This window comes from Chiroxiphia lanceolata, chromosome 16 (genome assembly GCF_009829145.1).
Source record: "Chiroxiphia lanceolata isolate bChiLan1 chromosome 16, bChiLan1.pri, whole genome shotgun sequence".
Classification (NCBI taxonomy): domain Eukaryota; kingdom Metazoa; phylum Chordata; class Aves; order Passeriformes; family Pipridae; genus Chiroxiphia; species Chiroxiphia lanceolata.
The window spans coordinates 8,420,130-8,443,880 of NC_045652.1; the positions used below are offsets into that span (position 1 = coordinate 8,420,130).

A 23,751-nucleotide genomic window follows, 5' to 3' on the forward strand; every position below is an offset into this window, starting at 1 on the left:
AACCTTGACCATCTTAATTATTCCACAATTCCACACACTGTTAAGTTTTTTAACAATAAACAGGAAATACTTTCTGGCAAGGCATCTTCTATTATTAGGTCAAGAGGTGAAAGCCTAGAGTCACACATGTACTGAACACCTGTGAGGTGACCCCATGCAGGACAGCTGGGTTTTAGCATTAGTTCAGCATCACAGCTCCACTGCTGAGGCTCTCCTGTGCAGTCATCCCAAACTGTCAGTCCAGTGGGAAGTATTTAAAGTATGTTATATAATTAACAGAAATAAAATTGTGACCGGGGATGGTGTGGAACCCAAACACCATTTGAAGTGAAGCTGGAACTTGAGCACTTTGGAAGAGCTGTCTGTTACAAGCACTGTCACAGACAGTGTTCAAAAACATTAAAATACCTATTGGAAACACCAGAGTCCATTTGAACAATTTATTAGTATCCTCTTTTTTTACAAGTTTTAGAAAAAGAACCCCAGGATTTTGCCTCCTGTGTGTTTTCGCCTCGCCTCCTCATGGTCCATGATGCCAGCTGAGGTTGTCAGTACAATGTACCTGCCAAGAGAGAACAAATGTTCAGTCTATCACTGTGTTCCAGGCTGGTGCAGAGCTGACAGCACCAACTGCATCTCTCTGTTACAACAGCAAGACCTGTGCCTGTAAGAAAGGGCCTAACACAGAGAGATCAAGTTACCAGACAGTGACAAGGCAGCTCCTCTCACAGCCCTGCAGCACACACAGGACATCCACAGCCTTCTGTTCCCCAAATATTTGCCTGTCTCCTTGTGCATTCCACTGGGCAGTGCCCATTCAGCTGCTGCAGCAGCAGCACCTCAAAGGTTTCTAGACAAAGTCCACTCTTCCATCTTCCAGGGGTGCTGTTATCCAGCACAGGCAGAGCTGCCTTGGTGCCAGGCAGCTCCATAGCTTTGGGCTCTGCCTCGGTGCCCAACACTGCCTGAGGCAGGTGAGGCTCTGCATCTGACTGACAACTGCAGCAGCCACTGTCACTGAGCTGTGCCAGCACCTGGACTGCCAGCACCCCTCACCCACACAGCTGTGTGTCTGAGAACATCTTGTCTCACCACTCTACAAATACTCTTAAAAATCCCAATGACAACACACATAGGAGGTATTCAGGGACAGCTGAAGGAGTTACTGCTGGAGCTTTAAGAACAGAAATTACATGGAACTGTTAATCCTTCCAGACTGGCTGAGGCCCTGGAGACTCTTCTAGCTCTGCCATCCTGGTGCACTGGCATTTACTGCTCTTGACTCAGTTTATTTTGGGAAATACTGCACAATTGTAAGATTTTTTGTGTTGTGCACGTTTGTTAAACAGAGGCTATGAGTCTTTCATCACTTAATATCTGATCAGTTCACACAAAATCAGGACATTTGAATTTCAGTAATATAACCTACTTCCATTGACCTGGGAACTTACATGACTCCTCCCCATTTACAAATGGCCATTAATAAAACTAAAAGAAGTATGAGAAAAGTCCTGTTTTCTGGTAAACTGTAGAAATGGTGAAATGAGGATTTACCAAAGTCAAACAGAAACAGGTCCTTGCTTAGCAGTGCCCCTTTAAAACTGGTTAAAAAGAGCATTTATAAGGAAGATGGATTTTTAGACTGGTATTTCCCTCCAGACTGATCAGAGGAAAGGTGTCAGGTGAGGCTAACTCGGGCAGTTTGCACGTGTAACAAACCCCCACATTTTCACACACAAGCATTTAATTCTTCCTCACACTTACCCAAACTGACGTGAAGGCAGCAGGTTGTTCTGCCACTTTTCCAAATCCTTCAGCTGAACATCAAATCTGGGACTGATTACACCACACTGTAAAAGAGAATTCCATTACAAACTGAAGAACTTTATAGACTGGATTTGCACATTTGTCATCCCAATTCAGTGGCTGAAGGAGTTTAACAACTGCAGTTACACACACTCCTTTACCCGCAGTATGAGCAGCAATTCCTCCCACCTGAGACCCTCACACAGTAACTACCCAGCAGTTATTTCCTCAGCCTCATACCCTCCTCCTCAACAGACAAACCTGCAATGCTGCTGAAGCTACACTAACCAAGTAGTGCCCAGACCTGGGAGACAGAAAAGCACACTGTAATAGCAGCAAAAATCCTGTGATTACTCTAACCATAGATTACCTCTAACCATCGTACACCGTTAGCAAAAAATACATGTAGATTTTAATCAGGAAGAAATGAAAGTGCACAGAAATTACTGAAGTTTTCAGGTTAATCATATTACTGACCATGACCACCACTAACACCTCCAGTTACCTCACTGGCTCCAAATACATCAATAACTATCCAAGACCAAACCAGAAGCACACCTTCCTGCACTGTGCACACTCTTCTAAACCAAACAACTGTTCCCTTACTGCAATGATTGAGAGATGCTTTACATCCAGCTGCACCCCGAAAGAGTTATAGGAACACTACACTCAAACATCATTACAGACAAATAACACTGGTCATTTGGGAGTGTCAGAATTCTCTGCCTTGTACACTCAAGCAATTTTCAGCTGCAATATGTATTCATCATGGAGATACCCCCAACATGTTTTGACCAAACAATTTTTTTAGTTCTTTACTGAAGAGCACCTCTCACTTGAAGAGCGTAACTGGAACAAGGATGCACAGCAAGTCACCACAGAACCAGACAGCTCAGTATTTTGAGACAAAAGCAGTTAAAAAACTTTCAAAACACACATGACTGACTCAAATGCCCCAGGAACTTAACAAGCACCAATAACGTAACATTCAACTTTCCATCAACTCAAGAAAAGCCCCCTGGCAGCAGGAGAAAGGTTTGTCTTCTCCACATCTATAGGCATCAAACATCAACTGGAAAACAACTTCGCTCCTATCGCTTAAGACAAGTCTTCCAGATAGTTTAAACATCAAAGAAACTGAGGAACCACTAGGTAGCCACAAAGCCTCTGAAGAAAAAGAAAATACACAGCACTTGCAAGCAGACTTCCCTGAAAACGTGTCTTGCACATTCAGAATTCAAAAGAAATGCAATTAATGACCCATACTATTATGAATCTCAACAAATTAACCAGCCTGTTAACTGGTAATATCCATACTGCTCTCATTTACATGGATTCAACAAATACCACCTTCTTTACAAGCAATTCTTTCAGAAACCAAGCAGATAAAGTCAAAATAATAACAAAAGTGTCATTTAAACACATTCCTAGAAAACTGAAATCGGGAAGACAAACCCTACCTTGTTGAGTCTGCCTGTGAGGTTGACAACAATCTTCCCAGCTCTGTGGTCATCAATTATCTCAAATTCACCGATGTAACCTGCAGGAGAGACGAGCAAACAATCAAACATGCAACACTTAGCTACTCTCTCTCTATATACTTAAATATATGTATAACATTTAGCTACAACAACACAGCTCATTTACTATCTCACATAACACTTGATTTAGTTTTACTCAAGAGCACCCCCAGCCCCCAGGGGTGAGCAGGGCCAGGACTCACCGTGCTTCATCATCACGGTGAGGAAGCGGACGATCACCTTGGAGCACGGCCGGATGAGGACCTGGCGCTTCCCACGTTTCTCTGCGTTGTTGATGCTCTTGAGAGCATCTGCCAGGACGTTCATGCGCACCATGGTGCCTGCAGGGAGGGGTTATGAGTTATGTGTACCAGCTCCTCAGCACAGAAACCCTGAGCAGCGCTGCTTTTTAACGCTAATTTCAGGCCTAAAAGGTCCAAGACTGGCAGAAAGTCACATTAAACCCTAAAAAGCACTCTCAGGGTAAACAAGCGAATCAAGTCACGTACTCAGGGGTGATCAAGAAGAGTGATCCATGACAAGAGTTCCAGGACAAGTCAGGATATCTGACACTCACTTAAACTTTGTATCAAAGCACACACAGGAAGGTTTCAAACCCACCATGTCAGCAGAGTGACACCTTCCCCAGGCACATCAGTTTGGCTTTAAAACTCAGTTATGCAGTATCAGCCCTGTACAATAACTAGGTCCTACGTGGTGTTAAATCAACAGATGGTGCTCGGGTCACTGAGCTGCAAAACCCCTGCAGAATCCACAGACAACACAGAGCTGCGGGAAGGAAACCCAGCATCAGCTCCAGTGATAGTGGCAAGAGCCCGGGAGCACCCTGGGAGGGTGGGGATGACTCGGCACGGCCACCCCGTCCCTGACAGAGCCCGGGTGCTGCCGATCAGGGTCACCGAGGCAGGTCCTGCGGCACACGAAAGCTTTCACCACTTTCTAGGGGAAATCAGAGGACCAGCCCTGCCCAATTCCTGCCCGCGACTCCCCGCGCCGGGGCTGCCCCCAGTGCGGGGCCCTGCCCGCCCCCAGCTCCGCTCCCTCCTCCTCCGCACGCCCCAAGTGCCCCGGCTCAGCGGTGCGGCTCGCCCGCACCCTGCCCAGCGCAGCCCCGCTCCCTAAAGCTCCGGCCAGGCCGCCGCCGCGGTTCCCGCCGCCCATCGCTGTGCGGCCACGGGCGGGACGCGCCGCCGCCCGCCCGGCACTCGGCGGGCTCCGCGCGGCGCCGGGGGGCGGCGCGGGCGGCCCCAAGCGGGCTGTGCGGGTCGGGTGGGGGGCGGTGTGCGCGGCGGCGCGGGCGGGGCGGGCGCGGGGCGCGGATGGCGGCGCGGGCGGGCGGATGCGGCGGGGCCCGGCCCAGTCCCACTCACCGGCGGCGCGATGGCGGAAAAGGAAGGGCCGCGGCCGCGCGGGACCATGGGAGCGCCGCCGGCCGCCACGAGATATCGCGAGACTCGGCGCGCCGGGCCTCGCTCACCCCCATTGGCTGGAGGCGCGCGCCGCGCTTCCGGAGCGACGTTCCCATGGCAACGGGGACGCTTCGAACGGGCGGGTACGCCGGGGCGCGAGGGACAAAACACCGCGCGCGTACGGGCAGAGCGCAGGGCGGGCAGCGCCGAGCGCCAGAAAAGCCCTCCGTGTGCCCCAAGTGTCCTCCCCAGGGACACCGTGAGGGCTCGCACGGGCAAACCGAGGGGCTGCGGAGAGCAAAGCCACACCAGGAGGATGGGCTGTGTTTCTACTGTTTGAACGTCCAAGGGGAAGCCGGCGCTCGGTGCTGTGGCAGATGTGCAGCACCTCAGCCGTGTCAGTGCAGGGGCGGAGGGGAGGCACCAGAGCTCCTGGGAACAGCCCCGGGACAAGGGGCAGTGTCACCGCTTGGCTTTTCACATCTTTTCCAGCAACGGACTGTGCCAGTTAAGTGCATCACTTCCTAAACCATTCCCCCCACGTCCAGGATCTCTCAGGATCCGGTGACAAGCCAGACCAATTAACCAGAGCACTTCTAAACCATTCCCCTTCACATCCAGATCTCTCCCCACCACAGGCTGTGCCAGTAGAACACTTTCTAAACCATTCCCAGCTTCTCTTCTTTACTGAAAAATGCATTTATACCGTTTTCTGTCCATTCACAAAGAGCAAGTCTTAAACAAGTTTCTCTTTAGTCTGTATTTACCTATTCAACAGTTACAATAGACACTGAAGAGAGTTCATTTTCAAACAGTAAACTTTTCACACATTAACACAGGTTTTAGCTTTTTAAAGAAAAAAAGTTCAGTTTTAAAAAAGGAGGGAAAGGTCATAGAAAAGCACAAACAATTCAGGCTTATTTACAGAGACAAACCCAGCATATTCAGAGTGATTTTGTATACAGACAACAACATTCATAAAACCAAACGTGCTACATGGCTCCATGACAACAGCAGTTTCCAGAACAATCAGCTGTTCAGGTAACACACACCTTCACTCATTTTCTACATCTCAGTGCAATGAGTTTACACTACAGCTAAATAAATGAACTACAGCTTTATGTATTCCAGACCCCTACTCAACAGATAATCTGGTATACAAACAGATTCAGTGAGACAATGGAAATACCTTCTGCCCCCATTTTGGGTGTGCACCCTCAGCTATGGCCCTTCTCATTCAGCTAATTGTTCTCCTGCCACAAGGATCAGTAGTAACAAGCCTCCAAGGCCTTCAGAACTGCCTTTCATACCTGCTGCAGCCACAACTAATGATCAGTGAACTAACACAGCTACAGAACTACTACCAGGCGTTACAGCTCTGCTGTTGGGGTGTTTATTGACAGGGCTCTTAATTTGATGAAGACACTTAACAAGTTCCACACACCAAAGGAGAGGATCTCTCAGACAGGATCAGCTGCAGGCTGCAGAACCCTACTCAGCACAGCAAGAGAGATAAACCCACAGCAGTTGCTGCAGTGACATTTTCACTTCATCAGGGAGCCAATTAAAAACAAAAAAAAGCCAGTGAGCAATGTAACTTCTATTGTCTTAATTATATGTTAATTCTCAAAACTGATCCCAAGGAAACCTTTAACTAGAGTGAACAGCAGTAAAGTCTTCATTCATTTTTCTTTTCCTTGTGCTTGAGAAGTTTGTTTATCTCCCTTTTTTGCCATTCCAATATACTTTGTGATGATCCCATGCTGGTTTAGTCCAGGAAACAGCAAAAGAAACTTACTATAGAGGGGAAGAAAAAAAAAAAAAGAATTAATACTCCCTTAACACTCTCTTAACAAACTTCTGTCACTTTGCAATTCCTTGCTTCCCTTAAGCCCATTAACTGCTTAAAAAGAGAAAAAACAGAACTCCACAACAAAGATACCCCACCACACTTACATCATGAAAAATTACTTCTACCAGTCTCACCCCTTCTCAGAGAGCTAACAAAAAGACCCCTTGTGTTTTGCATGTTCACACTTACCGATAAGATAAGTCAGGAAAAGATTGTGAACTTGCTGTCCAATCCAGGCAACCACGGCAAGAGTAAAGAGCATGGTCATGAAGTACTAAAGAGTGAAAAGGGAAGAGTTACCACAGACCCTGTTGGGGATTCTCCCCCTTCCCTCCAGTATTTGGCAACACGTCAACATTTAAAACTAACTGGAAGTTTTCTAGCTCTTCCACATGCAATACCTATGCACAGGTGTTAAAATTGAGATTACAGCATCTGCAGTTGTATGTTCTTATCTATTTTCAGACCATCAGCTTTACAGGACTGCAGTTCTTTTCTGCCCAGATATCCCTGCCATCCCCACTGACACCATCTCAGCCTCACACCACACCCAAGGCTGTTTTTGGGACAGTAGCTCAGTAGTTCATGTACCAGCTGACACACTACTAAGATCTAGTATTTTGGACTGCTTGTGTACACAGCAAACAGCTTGTTTCCAAAATTTACCTATCCAGAGAAATCCAGTCTGGCTTTATCTTATTATCAAGGATATGCTCCTAAATGCACTGAACTGCAAGTTTTGAAGTCCTGTATCTTGCCCAAATGTGTGACCAGTGTCATGTCACAGCCAGAACTATCATTTCTTGGTTCAAAATAGCAGTTTGTTCAGGCACGTGCCTTGATAAATACTTTAGACAAAGCTAAACCAAAACAAATCTTAAAGACAACAGAGATTAACTCCTAGGACTCAGTACCATTTTAGGCTTTTCTTCCTTCAGAGCAAAGAGGCGTTTCCACCAGCCAACAATCCGGCGACGAGATTTTACCAAATTGCTGCAAATCTCATGAAATCTTTGCTGCTGTTCCGTAGTCCTTTTATTAAAGAAAAAAAAAAAACAAACCAAAAAAAAAAAAAAAGCCAGAAATATGAATTCAAGATTTAATCTGAAATTTATAGAAATCCCCCATGGCCTTTTTCCAGCAGTAAAAATACATCCAGTGCTTATCCTGGCATTTGCTTTGCTTAGTTTTATACCTCTTATTTACTGAGCACTGTAATGCAATTGTACATGTAATTTTCCTCTATGCTGACTCTCCTAAACTCCTAAAGAGCAACCACGTTCAAATCAGAAGACCACTGATCTTAACCTGATACCAGTGTGATACACACAAGTAACACACACCTGAGATCAGTGTCTGTTACTTTGGCTTTTATGTTAGTACTACACAAGAACTTTTATCCACCAGTCATCTTAAAGCAGATACACTAAAATTTACTTTCACTCAAAATTTAGTTTAAATTGGGTCCTTCTCCAGCTGACTGTTCAATCACATCCATACTCACTGCACTATTCTCTTCCTTCATCATATTTAATACTGCCTCTATACAATCAGTACTCTTCTAAATAATTATAGTTCTCAGTATGATTATCCATTAATTACTAAAAACTAGTTTAGCAGAACTAACTAGCATCCTTAATGGAGAGCAAAGAATGTGCCTATTCCTTTGAAAAAAAATCTTATTTTTCCAGAAGTAAAGGAACAATAAAGGTCTGTGTAGTAATTATCTTCCAGAAAAAGAAGAATGAAGAACATCTTACTACTGTCCTCACTTCATATGGAATGGAGATTGCTGATTTCTCACTACGAGTCTACAGTTATAATTTGGTGTCTGCAAATCAGATATCCATTTTGATAAAGTTCATAATGTATTAACACTCAAGAAACTGTTTTAATTCGAGCTTTCCTCACCATTTATTAGAGCCAAAGATTCGAGGTGCAAGAGCAGGAACAAGGTAATCAGCCAAACAGAGGAACATAACGAAACAGGAGACGCCTGAAAGAACTGATGGGTCCAAGTAGTAGATCATCCTGCAGAGAGAAGATAAATTATTTCTGCATCCTCAAACTGCTAAATAGTAGACATACTTGGTCACCTCTTCAGACTGGCTCAGAACTTCAAATAGTAGACTTATCCACTTGCCCAACCTCAAAAAAAAAAAAAAAATACAAATTTGCTCATATTACTAATAAAGAGAGGTCCAAGTACTTCAACACTAAAACAGAGAAATAAAGGTGAAAAAATAATTTTTTTCTTAATCTACTGGATAAGAAATGCCACAAGCATAAGTGAACTTAACACTGACTGAGGGATGAGGATGAGTAAACACATGAAATAACCAGGTAGAGTGAAAGCTCTAATTTTGCTGGTTCATAAGTCACAAATTCAGATCTACTGCAGGTTGTCATTTGCTCTGCCTCATCTCTGAGAGCCAGACAAACCTGTTCCAGACAAGGAGCCATAAATCTCCACTTGGACAGAGCTGCATTGTCCATATTCAATGTGCCATCACTCAAACATGGCAGAAAGGAGACTGGACAAAAACCAGCTCATCTCCTAAGTGTCTGCTAACACCCAGCTGTGCCCTGTGCTACTTAATTGCACTTCACAGAACTTCCTGAACACTGGAAATGACCCAGTCCATGGCACGGTCATGCATTCTGTACATCTGCACAATGCTGAGCTGAAGTTCCAGTTCATTTTTGATGAAGTACCAATTCAGAATCTGAAGTAGTTCTGCATTTCCTCAAAGTATTATTCAACTCAAGATCTTTCCCGTTATAATCAACAATTTATAGCAGAGTATCCTAAAGTTCATGCAATTACTTCTTTCAAAATCCACTTTTCAGTTTCATTTGATTTCCATCCTCCTCACCTCCCCTGAAGACCACAAATTTATATTAGCCAGAAGAGTGATTATCCTGCCTCACCTGGGTCAATATTCAATTTTGTAACCCCTCTCTCCTTACTGCAAGAAAAGATGCAACTAGCAAAGTGCCCAGCTGGTGTAACACCTGCCTGCACAAGGCAGGTCAGGTCATCTTGACTATTACCATGTTACACAAAGGCACGTACAAGTGCCTCCAGCACCTCCAATCCAGACAGGTAACATCCTCCCACTCTGTTGACTGGAAGTTACCTGCAGTCTTTCCTTTCCTCCTTTCTCCAAGGAGATGACAGAGAATGTAAAACCAACTGAACTCATCCTAAACACCACAGCAAAGATGCAGAATAGGAAATTTTGCCCTATGGAAAAAAGTTTTCCATAATGATACTGCTGTTAGTTTGGGGGAAAAAAGCAAAAGGAGATCAGATTTGACTAAGAAGCAGGATACAAAGGATGAGGGCAGAACATGGACACACCACTGAAGAATATTCAGCTGAGCACAGTAAAAACTCCAGCAACCACTGCTGGGAAACAGCTTCTGCAGAAAGCTCTGTCTCTCCACCAAACAGGACGTGACTCGTGTTACTTCCTGTTTTCAATACTGCCGGTTTTTCTAACAAAGTTCACACACTTTAAGAAGCAGAACCTGGAGTAAAAGCCTTCCTGCTGGATTTCTGAAGATATCTTCCTAATTTTCTTAATAGGTTTGCTACCCACCACGGGGGTGCACTGGTGTTGCAGGCTCCCTCCAGAAGGTACTTACAGGAAAGCAAAGGAAACAACACTCATCAGTGCCAGGGGAAACCAGGCTCGCTCCCAGCGAAGGACTTTGTCCGTCAACAAAATCACTTCTCCCCATCCTTGCAACTGCTCTTCCAAGGCAGCAGTTTCAGAAGCCTACACAAAAAAGAGGGAAAAATCCTTTATTAACCAGAATATCAAATTAATTCCCACACAGAAGCAACTAAAAAAAAACCCGGTGCAATAATTGAAGATCCCAGTCACAAACCTTTCTGAGTAATTAAATTACTAATAATCTTGTGAGTTTGTACTAAGATACGACATTGTAGCAGTGATACTTTAAATAATCAAGAGCCTACCACAAAGATCCTAGTGCAATATCTTATTAGACCAATTAATACCTCCTCCCAGATTTTGCCAAGGCGTTTTCCCCAATCTCCCATTTACCATACTCCCTCCTCCCAGATTAGCAGAAAGTCAAGTTTTAAAGTCTAGCTAAAACCTCTCAAGTTTTTCAACATGTGAAACACTGCAGTGTGAGAACTATTTAAAATAAGTGTATTTTCAAAGACAACTCTACCACATTAAAATGAAGCTTTCTAGCTCCTGTCCAACACCAATTTCTTATTATGCAGAAGATGGATACAAACTCAGAATCCACAGTACAGAAGAGTTACCCAATTGATCACATTTGGACTGCAAAGAAAGCTTTCCCACAGATTGCCTGGTGATCAGACAGCCTTTAAACTCCACCTCCAATATGATTCCTACATTACTCCCTACACATCTCCTGCACTGGTATCAGCCTGCTAAGCAGTTCACCTGAGGTGTCCACATTTAACAGAGCTTAACAGTCTCCCCTCAGTGGGAGACAGGCATCTTAGAGATTACAAAACTCAGGTAACCATGAACAGAACCTAATGCTGCCCAAGTAGAAAAAGCTGAAAAGTCACCAAGACCTGCACGTCTGCTGTGCACAGGTAGCAGAGCAGGTCTGACTCTCAACTATGTGTTACATTTAACTCCACCACCAAATAGCACAAACAGCTGAGTGCAGCTATCAGGGTAAAGCAGTTTTCTTGTGTGATACACCGGAAACTACTTGAAAACTACAAATATAAAGTGTAGAAACTACCTGGCATGCTGCTGAACACCTTCCAGTTATACTTATTTCCTGTCATAAACACAACCTTGTCACATGGAGATGAACAAAAAAGCTGTGTTTCTCCAGAAGACGTTTTATGACAAACTGTTTTGGTTTATTACTTCTGGCTATCTGCATTTAACATTACAACCAAGACAAAATTTAATGGGAAGCAGACTGGAATATAACAGTGTACTAACACCAGCCTGCCTCTATCAGCCTAGAGGACACTACTGTAAGTTGTTATCCTACTGGGCCAGGTAGGGAAGACTTGAGACAGCTTTTACCAGCATCATCCTCACCCCCGAGCCACCGGTCAGAAGTGTTTCTCGTGAATCAAACAACAAAGCTTCCAGAACTGAGAACTCCTGCTCTGAAAGGGCATCCCTCCCGAAACAAGGCACGTATTTTTGGGAATACAGTTCCGTGCACTCATTCTGCAGGCTCCCGACCTCCCTCCCAGCCCTGCGCTCTTGGCAAGCTGCTCCCTGTCCCCAGCCCTGTGGGCAAACATCGCAGGGCTCGAGCGCTTCCAGCCTCTCCTCCTTCACTTTACAGCGATTTTACCATTTCCTAGCGCAACCGCTTACCCCTACAGAAATAAATATGCAATCCCCGTATTTAAGCATTCGAGCCCCCCTTCGCACATTAGCTAAGCTCATCACAGGGCTCCCGCCGCTCTCCGGCACCGCTGCGGCGCTCGGTCCCGCAGCGGGAGGCTGCTGACAGTCACAGAGGCCGCAGACAATCGGACACACGCACAGACATTCTGGGCAAGCCCCATCGGTCAGGTAATGCCGGGTGCTGGTGCGGGCTCCGGCACAACCGCCGGACGCCGCTCCCCAGGCCGGTACACGGAGCAGCCGCCCCGCCCGCGGCCCCGCCGGGCCCCGCGCCGATCACGCACCGAACCGCCTCACACCGCGCGGGCAAGGCAGGGCAGCGCGGGCCCGGACCCCGCCAGCCCCTCTGCAGCCCCCCTGGGGCAGCGCCCTGTCCCCGCGCCCGCCCGCCCTCACCAGCTGGTAAACGCTGTTGTTTGTCCGCCCTCCGCCATCTTGCGCACCTCCCGCACCGCCGCCCGCCGGCCACGCCCTCCCGCGTCGCGCCGCGCCGCCGCCTTTTATAGCCTCCGTATGCCCCTCGGCTCCCTGATTGGCCAGCCCCGCGCCCCGACGGCCGCCGGTTGGCTGGAGCGATTCGAACGGCGCGAGGCGTGCGCGCGACCGCCCCCCTCCGCGTCGCAGTGCGGCTGAGGCGGGGCCGGGCCGGGCGGCCGGCTGGAGCGTTAACGGAGGGTTCAAAGTGGTGGTAACCCAATAATTAAAAAAAAAAACATCACAGAATCCGTTAGGTTGGAAAAATCCTCTAAGATCACCGAGTCTAACCTTTGACCGACCACCACCACCACGTCAACCATACCATGGCACTCAGTGCCACGTCCAGTCTTTTCCTTGGACACTTCAGGGACGGTGACTCTATCACCTCCCTGTGCAGCCCATTCCAATCTAATTTTTTCTGTGAAGAAATTCTTCCTGAAGTCAATCTAAACCTCCCCTGGTGCAGCTTGAGGCTCTGTCCTTTTGCCCTGTCACTGGGTGCCTGGGAGCAGAGCCGGACTGGCCCTGGCTACACCTCCTGTCAGCTGGTTGTAGAGCGATAAGGTCCCCCCTGAGCTTCCTCCTCTCCAGGCTGAACACCCCCAGCTCCCTCAGCCGCTCCTCACAGGACTTGTGCTCCAGACCCCTTCCCCAGCCCGTTGCCCTTCTCTGGACATGCTCCAGCCCCTCAGTGTCTTTCTTGAAGTGAGGGGCCCAGAACTGGACACAGCACTTGAGGTGTGGCCTCACCAATGCTGTCAGTAACATCAAAGCTCAACCTGTGGCAAGCACAGGAGCAGACAGGAGAAAGGCACTGGATATAAATACTGTTTCTGACTCAATGCTCTAAATGCTTTAGGCCGTGCATTAATGAACTTAATCACGTTGCCCAGGGTGCAATGCAAGGCTAAAATGAGAGCAAAGAAAACATCTCGGGCACCAAAACTGCTCTGGCACCAGCTTGGTGGAGAGAAAAAGAGAAGGGCCAAGGAGGACACTGTAAAAGCAAACACATGTCAGTCCTGAATGGTTTGATCTTTCACAGAGTGCTTTTCCCACTCACTCAAGAATGTACGTAAAGAACAGATTCCCTTATGAACAACTTTAAAATGCCTTCACATGCTGTGAAAAGGTAACATTGTGTATCATTTACACTTATAAATGATGGAGTCCCTCTCAAAATCTAATTTTACCACAGCAAACCTCAAACAAACACTAATTTCATAAGTAAGTGATACCAGCAGTAATATTATTAGTCTTTTAAGAATAAGGAGTCACATAGAAGCATGACCTCAAGCAACCTTCCAGTATCTGAAGGGGGCCTACAGGGAAGCTGGAACTGTAGTGATAGGACAAGAGTAATGGGTACAAACTGAAAGAGGGGAAACTTAGGTTAGATATAGAAAGAAATTTTTCACTGTGAGGGTGGTGAGACTCTGGAACAGGTTACCCAATAAGGTTGTGGGTGCCCCCAACCATGGCAATGTTCAGAGCCAGGTGGGATAAGGCCTTGAGCAATCTGGTCTAATGGGAAGTGCCCATGGCAGGGAGGCTGGGACTAAATGATTCCAACTCCCAGTATTCTACGATTTTATGATGCATTGCAGTTCTTAGGACTATTTGCAGTGTCCTGCAGCAGCACTGCTCTGGCACACCAGATGTGTCTGATACAATGAGCCAGCCCCCGCTTCTTCCACGTACAGTTCTCACCACAAAAAACAAAAGCACTTACCATAGAAAAGCAGGCATTTCCATCATCTCAACCCATCACATTCATCATCTTCCAGCCAGTCTTCCAATGCCAGCTCCCAAATCAGGCTGCCCTGGCAGCTTTTCTCACATTCCCATAGGGCCTGCAGAGGTGCCATTCCCTCATGTTAAGTGTTGCCTCCGTAACTTGGAGGGCAGAGGGAAAGGTGAGTGTTGCTGGGTGCCCTCCCACCCAGAAATACCAGAGATGGGCCACCACACTGCACAGAAAGGACAGCGCGTGCCCTGGGCCAAGCCACCTGCTCACACCCTCCTTGCTGGGCAGCCAGGCCTTGTGAAGCACCGTGTGTAAAATCAGAAAACAATGGTGTGGTGTACATAACATGTATATATTTATAAATTGGTTGTTAAAATCTGAGCCTGGTGCCAAGGTGGAGGGTGGCAATAGCAGTAGCTCAGTCCCACCTCCCATACCTCACCTGAGCTACAGCAAGCCGATTGTTTGTTGCTGCAATGGGATCAGTCTTCCTGTACTGAAATTCTCTCAGCAGATGCACAAAACATTAAATGCCAAGAACTCCAAAGTACCTTTAAGAGGAGCAGTGTAATGCTCTGTGCACTTAGAACAGAGACACAAAGTTTGCATGTCCAGCCTCCACCCTTCATCATATTCTAATATGCATTTTATTATGCTATTAATAAAAAATTAGCCTGATGAATGGCAACATTGCTCTAATCAGCTATGCATTAAGTTTATGCAGTAGTTGTACAATATCTGTATTTTCAATAAAATTCTTTAACTAAAATGTCTACTCGTAACCATTTTCCACTAAGGAAAAAGTAGCATGTTATAATTTGAGACATGTTAAGAAACATAGGTGGCAGGTGTCATCTTAAACTTTTTTCCTAGTCCAATTCTTTAATGCAGAAAGTGTAATACGTGTAGGTGTCTGCTAATCTTAGGAAAAGGTTGCCAAAAAAAAAAAAAAAAAAAGGAAAGGGAAAAAAGAAAGCAAAGAAACCTTTGAAGTATTTGAGTGTACTAAAACAGCATGTCTAATGTACCAGGCACAGAACACACTGATGAATAATTGACGCAAATTAACCTTCAAGACTACAGCATTCAGAAAAACAAGAGCTTTAACTTCTCCACATCCTCCCTCGTATTTCTGAAGGAATACTTTTATATGGTGCTTCTCATTCAGATATCCCCAAGCAGTTTGATGAGTTTACCAGTGCTGTTTATGGACAGCACTAAAGTGTCCACCAATGCTTTTATAGATCCTCATTCACTCTTCCTGGAAAACTAGCTCCCTGCCTCTGATTGATGTCCAATTTATATGAGTTTGGAGTCTTTTACAGATACTTGAAAAATTAGATAAAATATTACTGTTTAAATAGACCCACTGCACATTGAGCTGTCTCCTTTACATTAGCTATGCAATTAAATCTCTGGAGAATCCTGCCTTAATTTGGGGTTTGGTTGTATTTGTTTGTATCAGGCACTTCACTCTTCCCTGTAATTTTCACAACCACACGTAGTTTTGCAATAAAAGGAAATTTAAAAACACATATTCTTTTTTGTTTGTTTGTTTAAACTTTATTAAATTACGCAGTAAGAACCCATCTCCACACAAGTGTTTCATTTCTGGATTGCAGAGGTATAATACATGAGCACAGGTGAGTGCATTACCCCTCCCTTCCCCCCAGCTTCCAAGAAACAAAACAGCAGGTACAACACACTCCTGTTTCTATGGTTCTCCAACAGATTGTTCGTAAGGTTATTTTTAAACTGGAGAAAAATGAAAAGGACCAACAGTGTCAAGTGTCTTGTTCTGCACATGAATGTTCTTCACTGCAACATTCCAACACCTTTCCTTGCGATGCGACGGCGCAGAGGGGCAGGAAGCAGCGGCAGTGGAATGCATTTGCACGGGTGCTGTTAGATGCAAAGCCTGTGACTTCCCTAGAGGTAATCAGGCAATCAGAGTGCAAGGAAGGCCATGTGACTGTTGAAAACTCTTACACTTCAAAGTGCATGTCCACGAAAAATTGGCAACAGAGGAGAAAGTGAATTCTAAGACCTACTGCGGAGGCAGAGCAGTTAGCATAGTGCAAATACTGAAAGGAACACAAGTTTGCCTGGCATTCATTATGTTATCCGAAAATTACCAGCCAAGCTTCCTACTCAGATGAACTGCTGCAAACCCATTCAATTAAATTAATTTTATACCAGTAGTGGGCTTGGCTCAAATCCTTTAGTACTTGGATTTTAACAGAAAAATGCTGTATTTAAAGTGTGTTTTTACTCTGAAAAGTGACTAAAATGGCATAAAGGATCTTCCCCATTTTGCAGGAACTGTGCATAATGAACTGATGATGAAGTTTACAAAAAAGAATTTTTAATACATAACTACACCAATTATCTGGGTTGAGAATGCAGTGTGCATTTCTGCTTTAGATATCAGCACCAGTATGATTCTGTAGTTGTAATTGAATTCTGTGGGGTTTATTTGCTCTAAGAAAAGGAAGTTGCCTTTTCCTAAAGGTGTCCCACTTAAAAAAAGAAGCAAGAAGTCTTTTAGACAACCAGCAGACAAGCAGGACCTTGATCCAAGTAAGATGATGCCATTTTTAGAGAGACTTTTCTGACCATAATCACACTTTGAAAACTGATTAAAAAAAACCTTGGTGGAAGATTCCCTACGGATGCATTACTGAACAACCATCTATAGAAGTAATATGGCAAAGGAAAACTACTTTGCAGAAATCTTTACAGATCTAGCTGAAAAAAAATTGGAGAGTCCTTCATTTCTTGGATTATACGTATACCCCTGTGACGTGAAGCAATAGAATTTACAAGTGTAAACTAAAAGAATTAGGAAAGTGAAGAGTAAAAAGCATATCACTCTACCTCCATCAGAACATCACTTTATTGTTATCTGTCATCAACAATGTAAAACTCTAACTAGATACTCTATCCTGTTTTTAAAAAGGTAAAGATTACATTGGTTTAGCTACGTCGTACGAAAGAAACTACAGCAATCACAGTAGAATGAGATTGGAGGGACAATTTGAATTACAAAAAAGTGTACAGTGCAAGCAGAGGGAAGTGCACATTAATCAAATGCCTGTAGGATTCATTACTTTTAAATGCACAGTGACAATTTTGAGAAACTGTACATAATAGAATCACAAAAATGACTTTAAATAATCAAAATACATTTTGCACTTGACCATCCACTCATAAGTAATCATTGATGTTCTATATTTTCAGTGCTTTTGGAAAAATTGTTTACCAAACAAAATTCAAGTTGTTAATTTGACTAAACTGTGAAGTAGAAGGATTGAAATAAAGTATATTGGAAGTACACCTAACCTACAAGAATAAGCCAAGAGGGGTGTATGCAAGGAGAGGCTGGAAGGGAGGAGAGAAAGGAAAGAGGAAAGGGAGAAGAGAACAAAGGCTTTTTCTTCTATCTCAGAAGTTTCTTCCAATGCAGCGTATATCTTGATGTACAGCTCTTTGCTTTCAGTCCATTTCTGAAGTTTACATTTTGTAGCCTTTTCCCCGTACTAACTGGTCGACTCAACCAGCACTGCTGCCACGTAACAAGAGTAACAAGAATCTGAATGCATCAAATCTGCCCTTGCTGTGATTTCTTCATGGCCCCATTTTTCTTGTTTTTCTTGAACAGGGTTCGGTGTTTCGAATTGTTCACAGGGTCAGATGGAATTGAGTTCCAAATCACTCTGCGGTTTGTAGCATCCTGATTTCTTTCTGCAGCTGACCCCCAGACACGTTGCAGTTCTTCCGTAGCAGAAAGACAAACCGTGTTGCTCAAGCGGTGAGCTTTCACCCTTGACCGTGGGGGTTGCAGACCATTGTGTTTAGCGTATCCCTGAGTGCAGCTATCCTGCAGGATTCACTTCCCAGTGCACCGAGATTTCCTAGGTTTCCTCAGATTAAGCCCCAGTATGCATCACCACCGACTGTGGTGCGGCTACGGATGCCTGAGGCCGAGTTGATTCTGGTGGATGTCTGACCTCGCTGAACCAGACGATCTGCTGTCTCCCTACTCATACCCAGCAGTCCAACCTTCATACAGCTGAGCCAAGTTATCTAGATTAGTTGCTTCCTTAATCACAAAGTCAACCTATTAAAAAGGTCAAACAAGTAATTAAAAATAAGCATAAAATTTTAAAGGTGTTAAGTGATCTTAGAATTTACCGTTGAATGTCACCTGCAAATGTTTCAGTGGAAGAAAACACTACTGTAACTGTAAACATAACTTTGCACAGTCCGCATAAGAAACAGGAATTTGCACTGCAGGGGCAAAAAAAGGTCATACAATCTCAATCATAGCCCCTGTCTGGAAAATAGCCATAACATTCTTAAATTGATATGGACAACTGGGTCCCCTGACTCCACTTCAGAGACAGGAGCGTGCTGTGTTATCCAGCAAACACAGACAAGTTCTGTCCTTGGACAGCTGTACAGATCTCGTGTTCTCCTTGCCTATCAACAGCTGTGGACAAATGTTAGCTTACTGAAAGAACAAAAGGCAGTTTTATCCAATTCATGACTTTACATAACCTCCATATAGAAACAAAGGCCTATGACAGGAAAAAAAAAATGAATGCAACAATACAAGGCAGCAGCAAACCTGATTTGCACTGGATATGTCCCACACCCCAAAAGGAACTTGAAAGTACACTTCAGCACACACACACACACACACATCCTTACTACCACATTTTAATCAAGGACCAGCACTGGAATTCTATTATTTTCCACTCACCTGTTCAGCCACAGACATTCTCCTGTTGGGATCCCACCATCTCGGCCTCTAACTTGGCTTTGACCCGCTTCCACACGCTAACTGCGTATGAATTCTTTCCTGCACAGCTAAAGGCACAAAAATAAAGTTAATCCAATTTTACATTCCTGCACAGAAAACCACCAAGGCATTTTAGGTTTTTTTTGTTGCTGTCAGTGGTGGCATTTTTTTGTTAGTTTTCTTCTGTTTATTTTTTTTGAGGCCTGTATTTACCTTTTCCTGTTTTAGGGTCCCTGGCTGTCTTTTTGGGACTACAAGCAACACTTTTGCCAGTTCCTGGGACTGTGCTTGGAGGAGTATCTGCTGATGTTGCAAGGTTTTTCTGAATTAGCTTTCTTGCATCTGTGACATCACCTCTGGCTGAGTTTTCGCCCTGTATTGCTACGTACAGCTGGAAAGAAAGTTAAAAGCGCTTAAAGTCTTCAAATAATAGTATATTTCGAGAGGCAAGAAAAAGCACAATTAAATGTGGTATCAAATGCAGTTATCACTTCTTCAGAACAAATGCATTTTAAATTTGCATTTTAAACTCTGTGCCAGTTTTCAATCTTAGCATTTTCTAATTTCTTTCACTTCACAAACAAGAAGTTTTATTCCACTGCAAAACATTTGTTTACATTAAGCAAATTTCATGGGCTCTCACGTCTATCATTTGTAGGGCAGTTATAAAAATGCAATCCTTTTTCTTGATAGAAGTTATAACCTGCACTTAGTCCCAATATTGACAGTAGAGTAATTCTTTAAATAGAAAGGATTTCTCATGAGAAATGCTATTCATGTTTTTACTGTAATAAAATTTGGCAGACATGAATGTTTTGTAGGGTTTCCAAATTAATTCCAAAAGTTATCATATATTTTAATACTAATTTAACAGAAACTACAGTTTAGCTGATACAGATGACAGTGCTTTCATGTGTTCTAGGGTGTGGTGGGGTGAAACCAGATCTCAAAGGCTATGATCAAGCAGTCATTCAGTATTGTATGATGAATTACTTAAATTTATGGGGTTTTATAATCTTATAGCAGTTGTCCGTATTTCAAAATTTAGTAAGAGCTATGATCCCCTCTCTAATATCAATTCCTGGTGGTTTCATGTTTGCACTTGTTCAGGTATTACCTGCAGCAAAGGTGGCTGATATGTAGGAGCAGAAGTTGGGCTTGAGCATTCATTTGATGTATCCGGACTAAGGTGATGCAAAACCCACCAGATTATTGTAGACACTAGAAAACATAATGAAATTGATAAATATCCGTGCAACTACTTATTGAAAACTCAAAGAGAAAATTAAGTCAAATTTTGCAAAAAGATTTCTGCTTTCTAAGACAACCATCAAGTAGGTGCCTCGTGATATGTTCCTGCTACATGAAAGCAGACAAGCAAAATGCCTTTTCCTCACTTCAGACAAGGTGACTTCCTTACCTTTGGCTCTGTGTTTTTAGTTCTTTCAAGGTGGGAGTTATTTCCTGCAGCATTTCAACGTGTTCCTGACTGCGGACTTGACCCATAACCTGAACTAATGTAAACAGAACTGTCTGAATATATCTTGCCACGATTTATATTCGCCCAAGAACTGCCTAACACTGTTCTCATAGGGAACATCTTCACCATCTGCCAAAGCTGCTTCTTTCATCCTGTAACAAAGATGTGCAAAAGGTTAACTGCTATATTTTGGCTAAGAGAATAAAGTTGAGCCATCTCTTAGCCCTTTCAGCCCCTCAGTTTGTCATTTGACTACTAATAACCATAATGGTCAGTAGTTACATTTCAAGAAGGTAAATTTAAAAATGGTAAAATGTTTTACTGATGCTTAAAAACAAGAGAATTATAAACAAGTTTTCAACTGCCAACAGAGAGAAAGGTTTAATTCAACCAAAGCCGCTTAGCCTAATGTTAAAAGTTTTATGAATTCTCAGAGATAAAATTAACTCTATGTCTGAACTCCATATGCATGAACACATTTCACTGTTTCAGATACTTTAAAAAGCACATAGCTGCAAGTGTTATCTTTCTTAACTGTAATGGCATGGGTTGAGGAATAAATTTAAGGATGTTCAGGCAACCTTTGCCATAGCTTTCAGTAGATGTTTGACATCTCCAGTTGTCTGTTATGACCCGTAAGCACAGTTTTAATACTATCCACCAGATTCTGAATTGTTTCACAAACTGTTTCTATTTGCTGTTCTCTTTCTGTTTGTACTGTTCTCTGGGTAGAGCTTCCTGGGTCAACTGCTTGTGAGCTGAGTGAAGCCATTCAGAGCTGCCAATAGGATGTTTCAAGACCAGGCCCTAAAAATAACAGAAACATTTTATCTGTATCCAGAGATAAATTCAATTACTGTGTAGATGCCACTTGCAAAGTGTTATCAGCTGACAGCACAAACCCTGTGATCCACACCCCATTTGAAGAGACACATAACACTGACTTAGAATGGAACACAAAACTGAGAACTCCTTACAGGGATTCTATAATGTTTAAGTTTTGCTTTGGACCTTTGCTTACCACTCTCTGGAGCAGGCGAAGCTCCAGGTCAGACACTGAGCTGTTGAACTGTGATGCAAAGGAGCACATTGTTGACAGGTTTGAGAAGTTCAAATAAGCAGCATCAAGATTAAGGCTTCTGCTGTTCTAGTACGTAAACTTTCAAAATGAATGATATTACTGCAAAGGAAAGTGACCTGAAAAATCAAAGCAAGAGTGAGATAAATTATTCCAATTCAACTGCCTATTATACAAGCTGCATTTTTTTCACATCCTTAGAAGTGAGAATTGCCAACACACAGATACTGCTCTGGTACAGTAGCTGTATCATCTCAGGGTCATCCAACCTGCAGCAATTCTCACAGAGATTATTCATATTGCTTTTCAAGAGGGATTCCAAGAAGTATTTGGTTATCTATGTTTGGCCTTTAGATGCAGAGCAGAAAAGTATCTTCTACATAAATCTCAGTAGGAAATGAAGAGTGAATACACTTAGAATCAAGAGTACTGTACTTATCTACAATACCTGACTTGCTCTTGACTTTCTTAAGTACAAGGTTCTTCTTTCAGCAATAGTGGCATCAAAATCTTGCAAGACTGGTGCCAGTGCAGGATTAGCACCCTCCTGCCCATTTTAAACGCTGCTCAATACTTGCTTCAAGTGCTGCTAGTTTCTCCTGCATCAGGGAAGGAAAAGAAATCCAACCCCACTTATATATACATATATACAATCCATACTGATATATATCATTCCAAGTCTAGCTTAAAAGAAAAAAAATGTATATAACACATTTTTATGACCATATATGTAAAATACTGTGATATTCATGATTGATAGATGTTAATTTATGCTGTTAAAGGTTTATTTTCAGTACACATCACAATTGAGTTTGATTGTTATGGAAAGTAACCAGTCTAGATCTCAACTTGCCATTAAAAAAAAAAAAAGCAAAGTAAGCACATTTTTAGGCTAAAAATTATATAAAATCATGGAGTCCTCAATTATTTTCCGAATAATTAAAAAAATTATTACAAATAGTAGCTTTATAACTAAAAAGGGAAATTAAAATTCAGGAAGCTAAGCATTATTTATTTTAAACAATCAAACATTCTATAATACTGACACCAAGAAAAGCTAAAAAGCTGAGCCAAGCCACAGTACACAAACCTTAACACACAGAACAATTTTGCCCAGATCTACAAAGAAGCTTCTGACACTTAGCTAGTAAATTATTTACTATCATTGTAGTAAATTCTAAGGCAGACAAAGAATAGGACCGTGAACACCCTTCAGAAAGAAAGGTACCTTAACAGATTTCTATTTTTCCTCAAAGAGATGTTACTGATATTCCAGAGAAAATGTTTTCAATGAGACAGCAAAATCAAACACTGTGACAGATATATCAGACCATAATGAAAGAGATCTATTAAACACCCGACATTTGTGCCCAACAGCAAGACAGATAACATAGTTGAAAGTGGCAGATGATTTTGAAGTTTGTGTTAGAATCACATTTCAATATCCTGGTGAACAAACCTCCCCAAAACAGTCGTACCTGCACTGTTGCAATCGAAGCTTCAATCTGACTGAGCGTGTGAAGTTTCTTTTTCATGCTGGCTAAAATTGCAGAACGAGGTGGAGGAGTGACAGAAATTGCTTGTGGGCGACTGATGAGGAGATCTTCATGCTGCCACTTTAAGAAGGTAACAGTAACACTCCGTTATCAGTACTGCTCAGCACAAAATACTCTGCTTCATAAGCGACAATTCTAGTGCTCTGGTACGTGTTATGAGTGAAGGGCATTTTAAAAGGGCTGCATGTCAGATGATACCAGCAGGGCTTCAAAGTTCTAAGTCATTAGAGAGCGTTAAAATTATACAAGTAGTTGTAAATTACGTTTTGCTGGCTTGGACGTTCGTCCATTAAACAGTCACTCACTTACTAATAGTGATTTATGCACATTTTTTTGATCTGAAGGAAAAGCCATCAATATTCAGAAACAATTCATTTGTGATGCATTAAAATCAATACAACTTTGCACACCAGTCTATGGAATGGTTTATTAACGACAACGGAGAAAGCCTTGTCCCTTAACCTACAAATCACTATAAAATCAAGATCACTGACACTACAGTACAACTGGATACCCAGTGGACAGTTCAAGGTACACAACGGCATTTATCTAAGGCCTCAGAAGAGCATTTTTCCGATTGATAATGCTATTTATATTTTTTGATG

At 43.3% G+C, this 23,751-nt stretch overlaps 3 protein-coding genes across 3 annotated transcripts in view; all 3 read right to left on the reverse strand.

Annotated features, from left to right (window-relative positions):
* Positions 1 to 425: 425 nt before the first annotated feature.
* RPS15A (ribosomal protein S15a) lies at positions 426 to 4,831 on the reverse strand. Its single transcript, XM_032704407.1, has 5 exons — positions 4,718 to 4,831; positions 3,530 to 3,667; positions 3,267 to 3,346; positions 1,765 to 1,850; positions 426 to 562 (listed from the first exon to the last, which is right to left on the reverse strand). Exons 2-5 carry the CDS (start codon positions 3,660 to 3,662, stop codon positions 469 to 471), a joined length of 393 nt encoding a protein of 130 aa, XP_032560298.1. The 5' UTR covers positions 3,663 to 3,667; positions 4,718 to 4,831; the 3' UTR covers positions 426 to 468.
* A 666-nt stretch (positions 4,832 to 5,497) lies between these two features.
* On the reverse strand, positions 5,498 to 12,137 carry ARL6IP1 (ADP ribosylation factor like GTPase 6 interacting protein 1). The gene is given in 7 exon segments (XM_032704050.1): positions 5,498 to 6,485; positions 6,487 to 6,553; positions 6,794 to 6,882; positions 7,523 to 7,640; positions 8,520 to 8,639; positions 10,260 to 10,393; positions 12,029 to 12,137. Coding segments are annotated over 7 exon segments (594 nt in total). The 5' UTR covers positions 12,044 to 12,137; the 3' UTR covers positions 5,498 to 6,434.
* Positions 12,138 to 16,110: 3,973 nt separating this feature from the next.
* The window catches only part of SMG1 (SMG1 nonsense mediated mRNA decay associated PI3K related kinase), a 64,953-nt gene continuing 57,312 nt past the window's right edge, over positions 16,111 to 23,751 (reverse strand). Inside the window, 13 exon segments of the mRNA XM_032703839.1 lie at positions 16,111 to 18,348; positions 18,994 to 19,100; positions 19,246 to 19,423; positions 20,150 to 20,253; positions 20,453 to 20,664; positions 21,094 to 21,131; positions 21,134 to 21,247; positions 21,250 to 21,319; positions 21,534 to 21,649; positions 21,652 to 21,709; positions 22,039 to 22,134; positions 22,136 to 22,189; positions 23,069 to 23,206. Of these exon segments, the coding sequence (XP_032559730.1) occupies positions 20,635 to 20,664; positions 21,094 to 21,131; positions 21,134 to 21,247; positions 21,250 to 21,319; positions 21,534 to 21,649; positions 21,652 to 21,709; positions 22,039 to 22,134; positions 22,136 to 22,189; positions 23,069 to 23,206 (714 nt within the window). The 3' untranslated portion in view covers positions 16,111 to 18,348; positions 18,994 to 19,100; positions 19,246 to 19,423; positions 20,150 to 20,253; positions 20,453 to 20,634.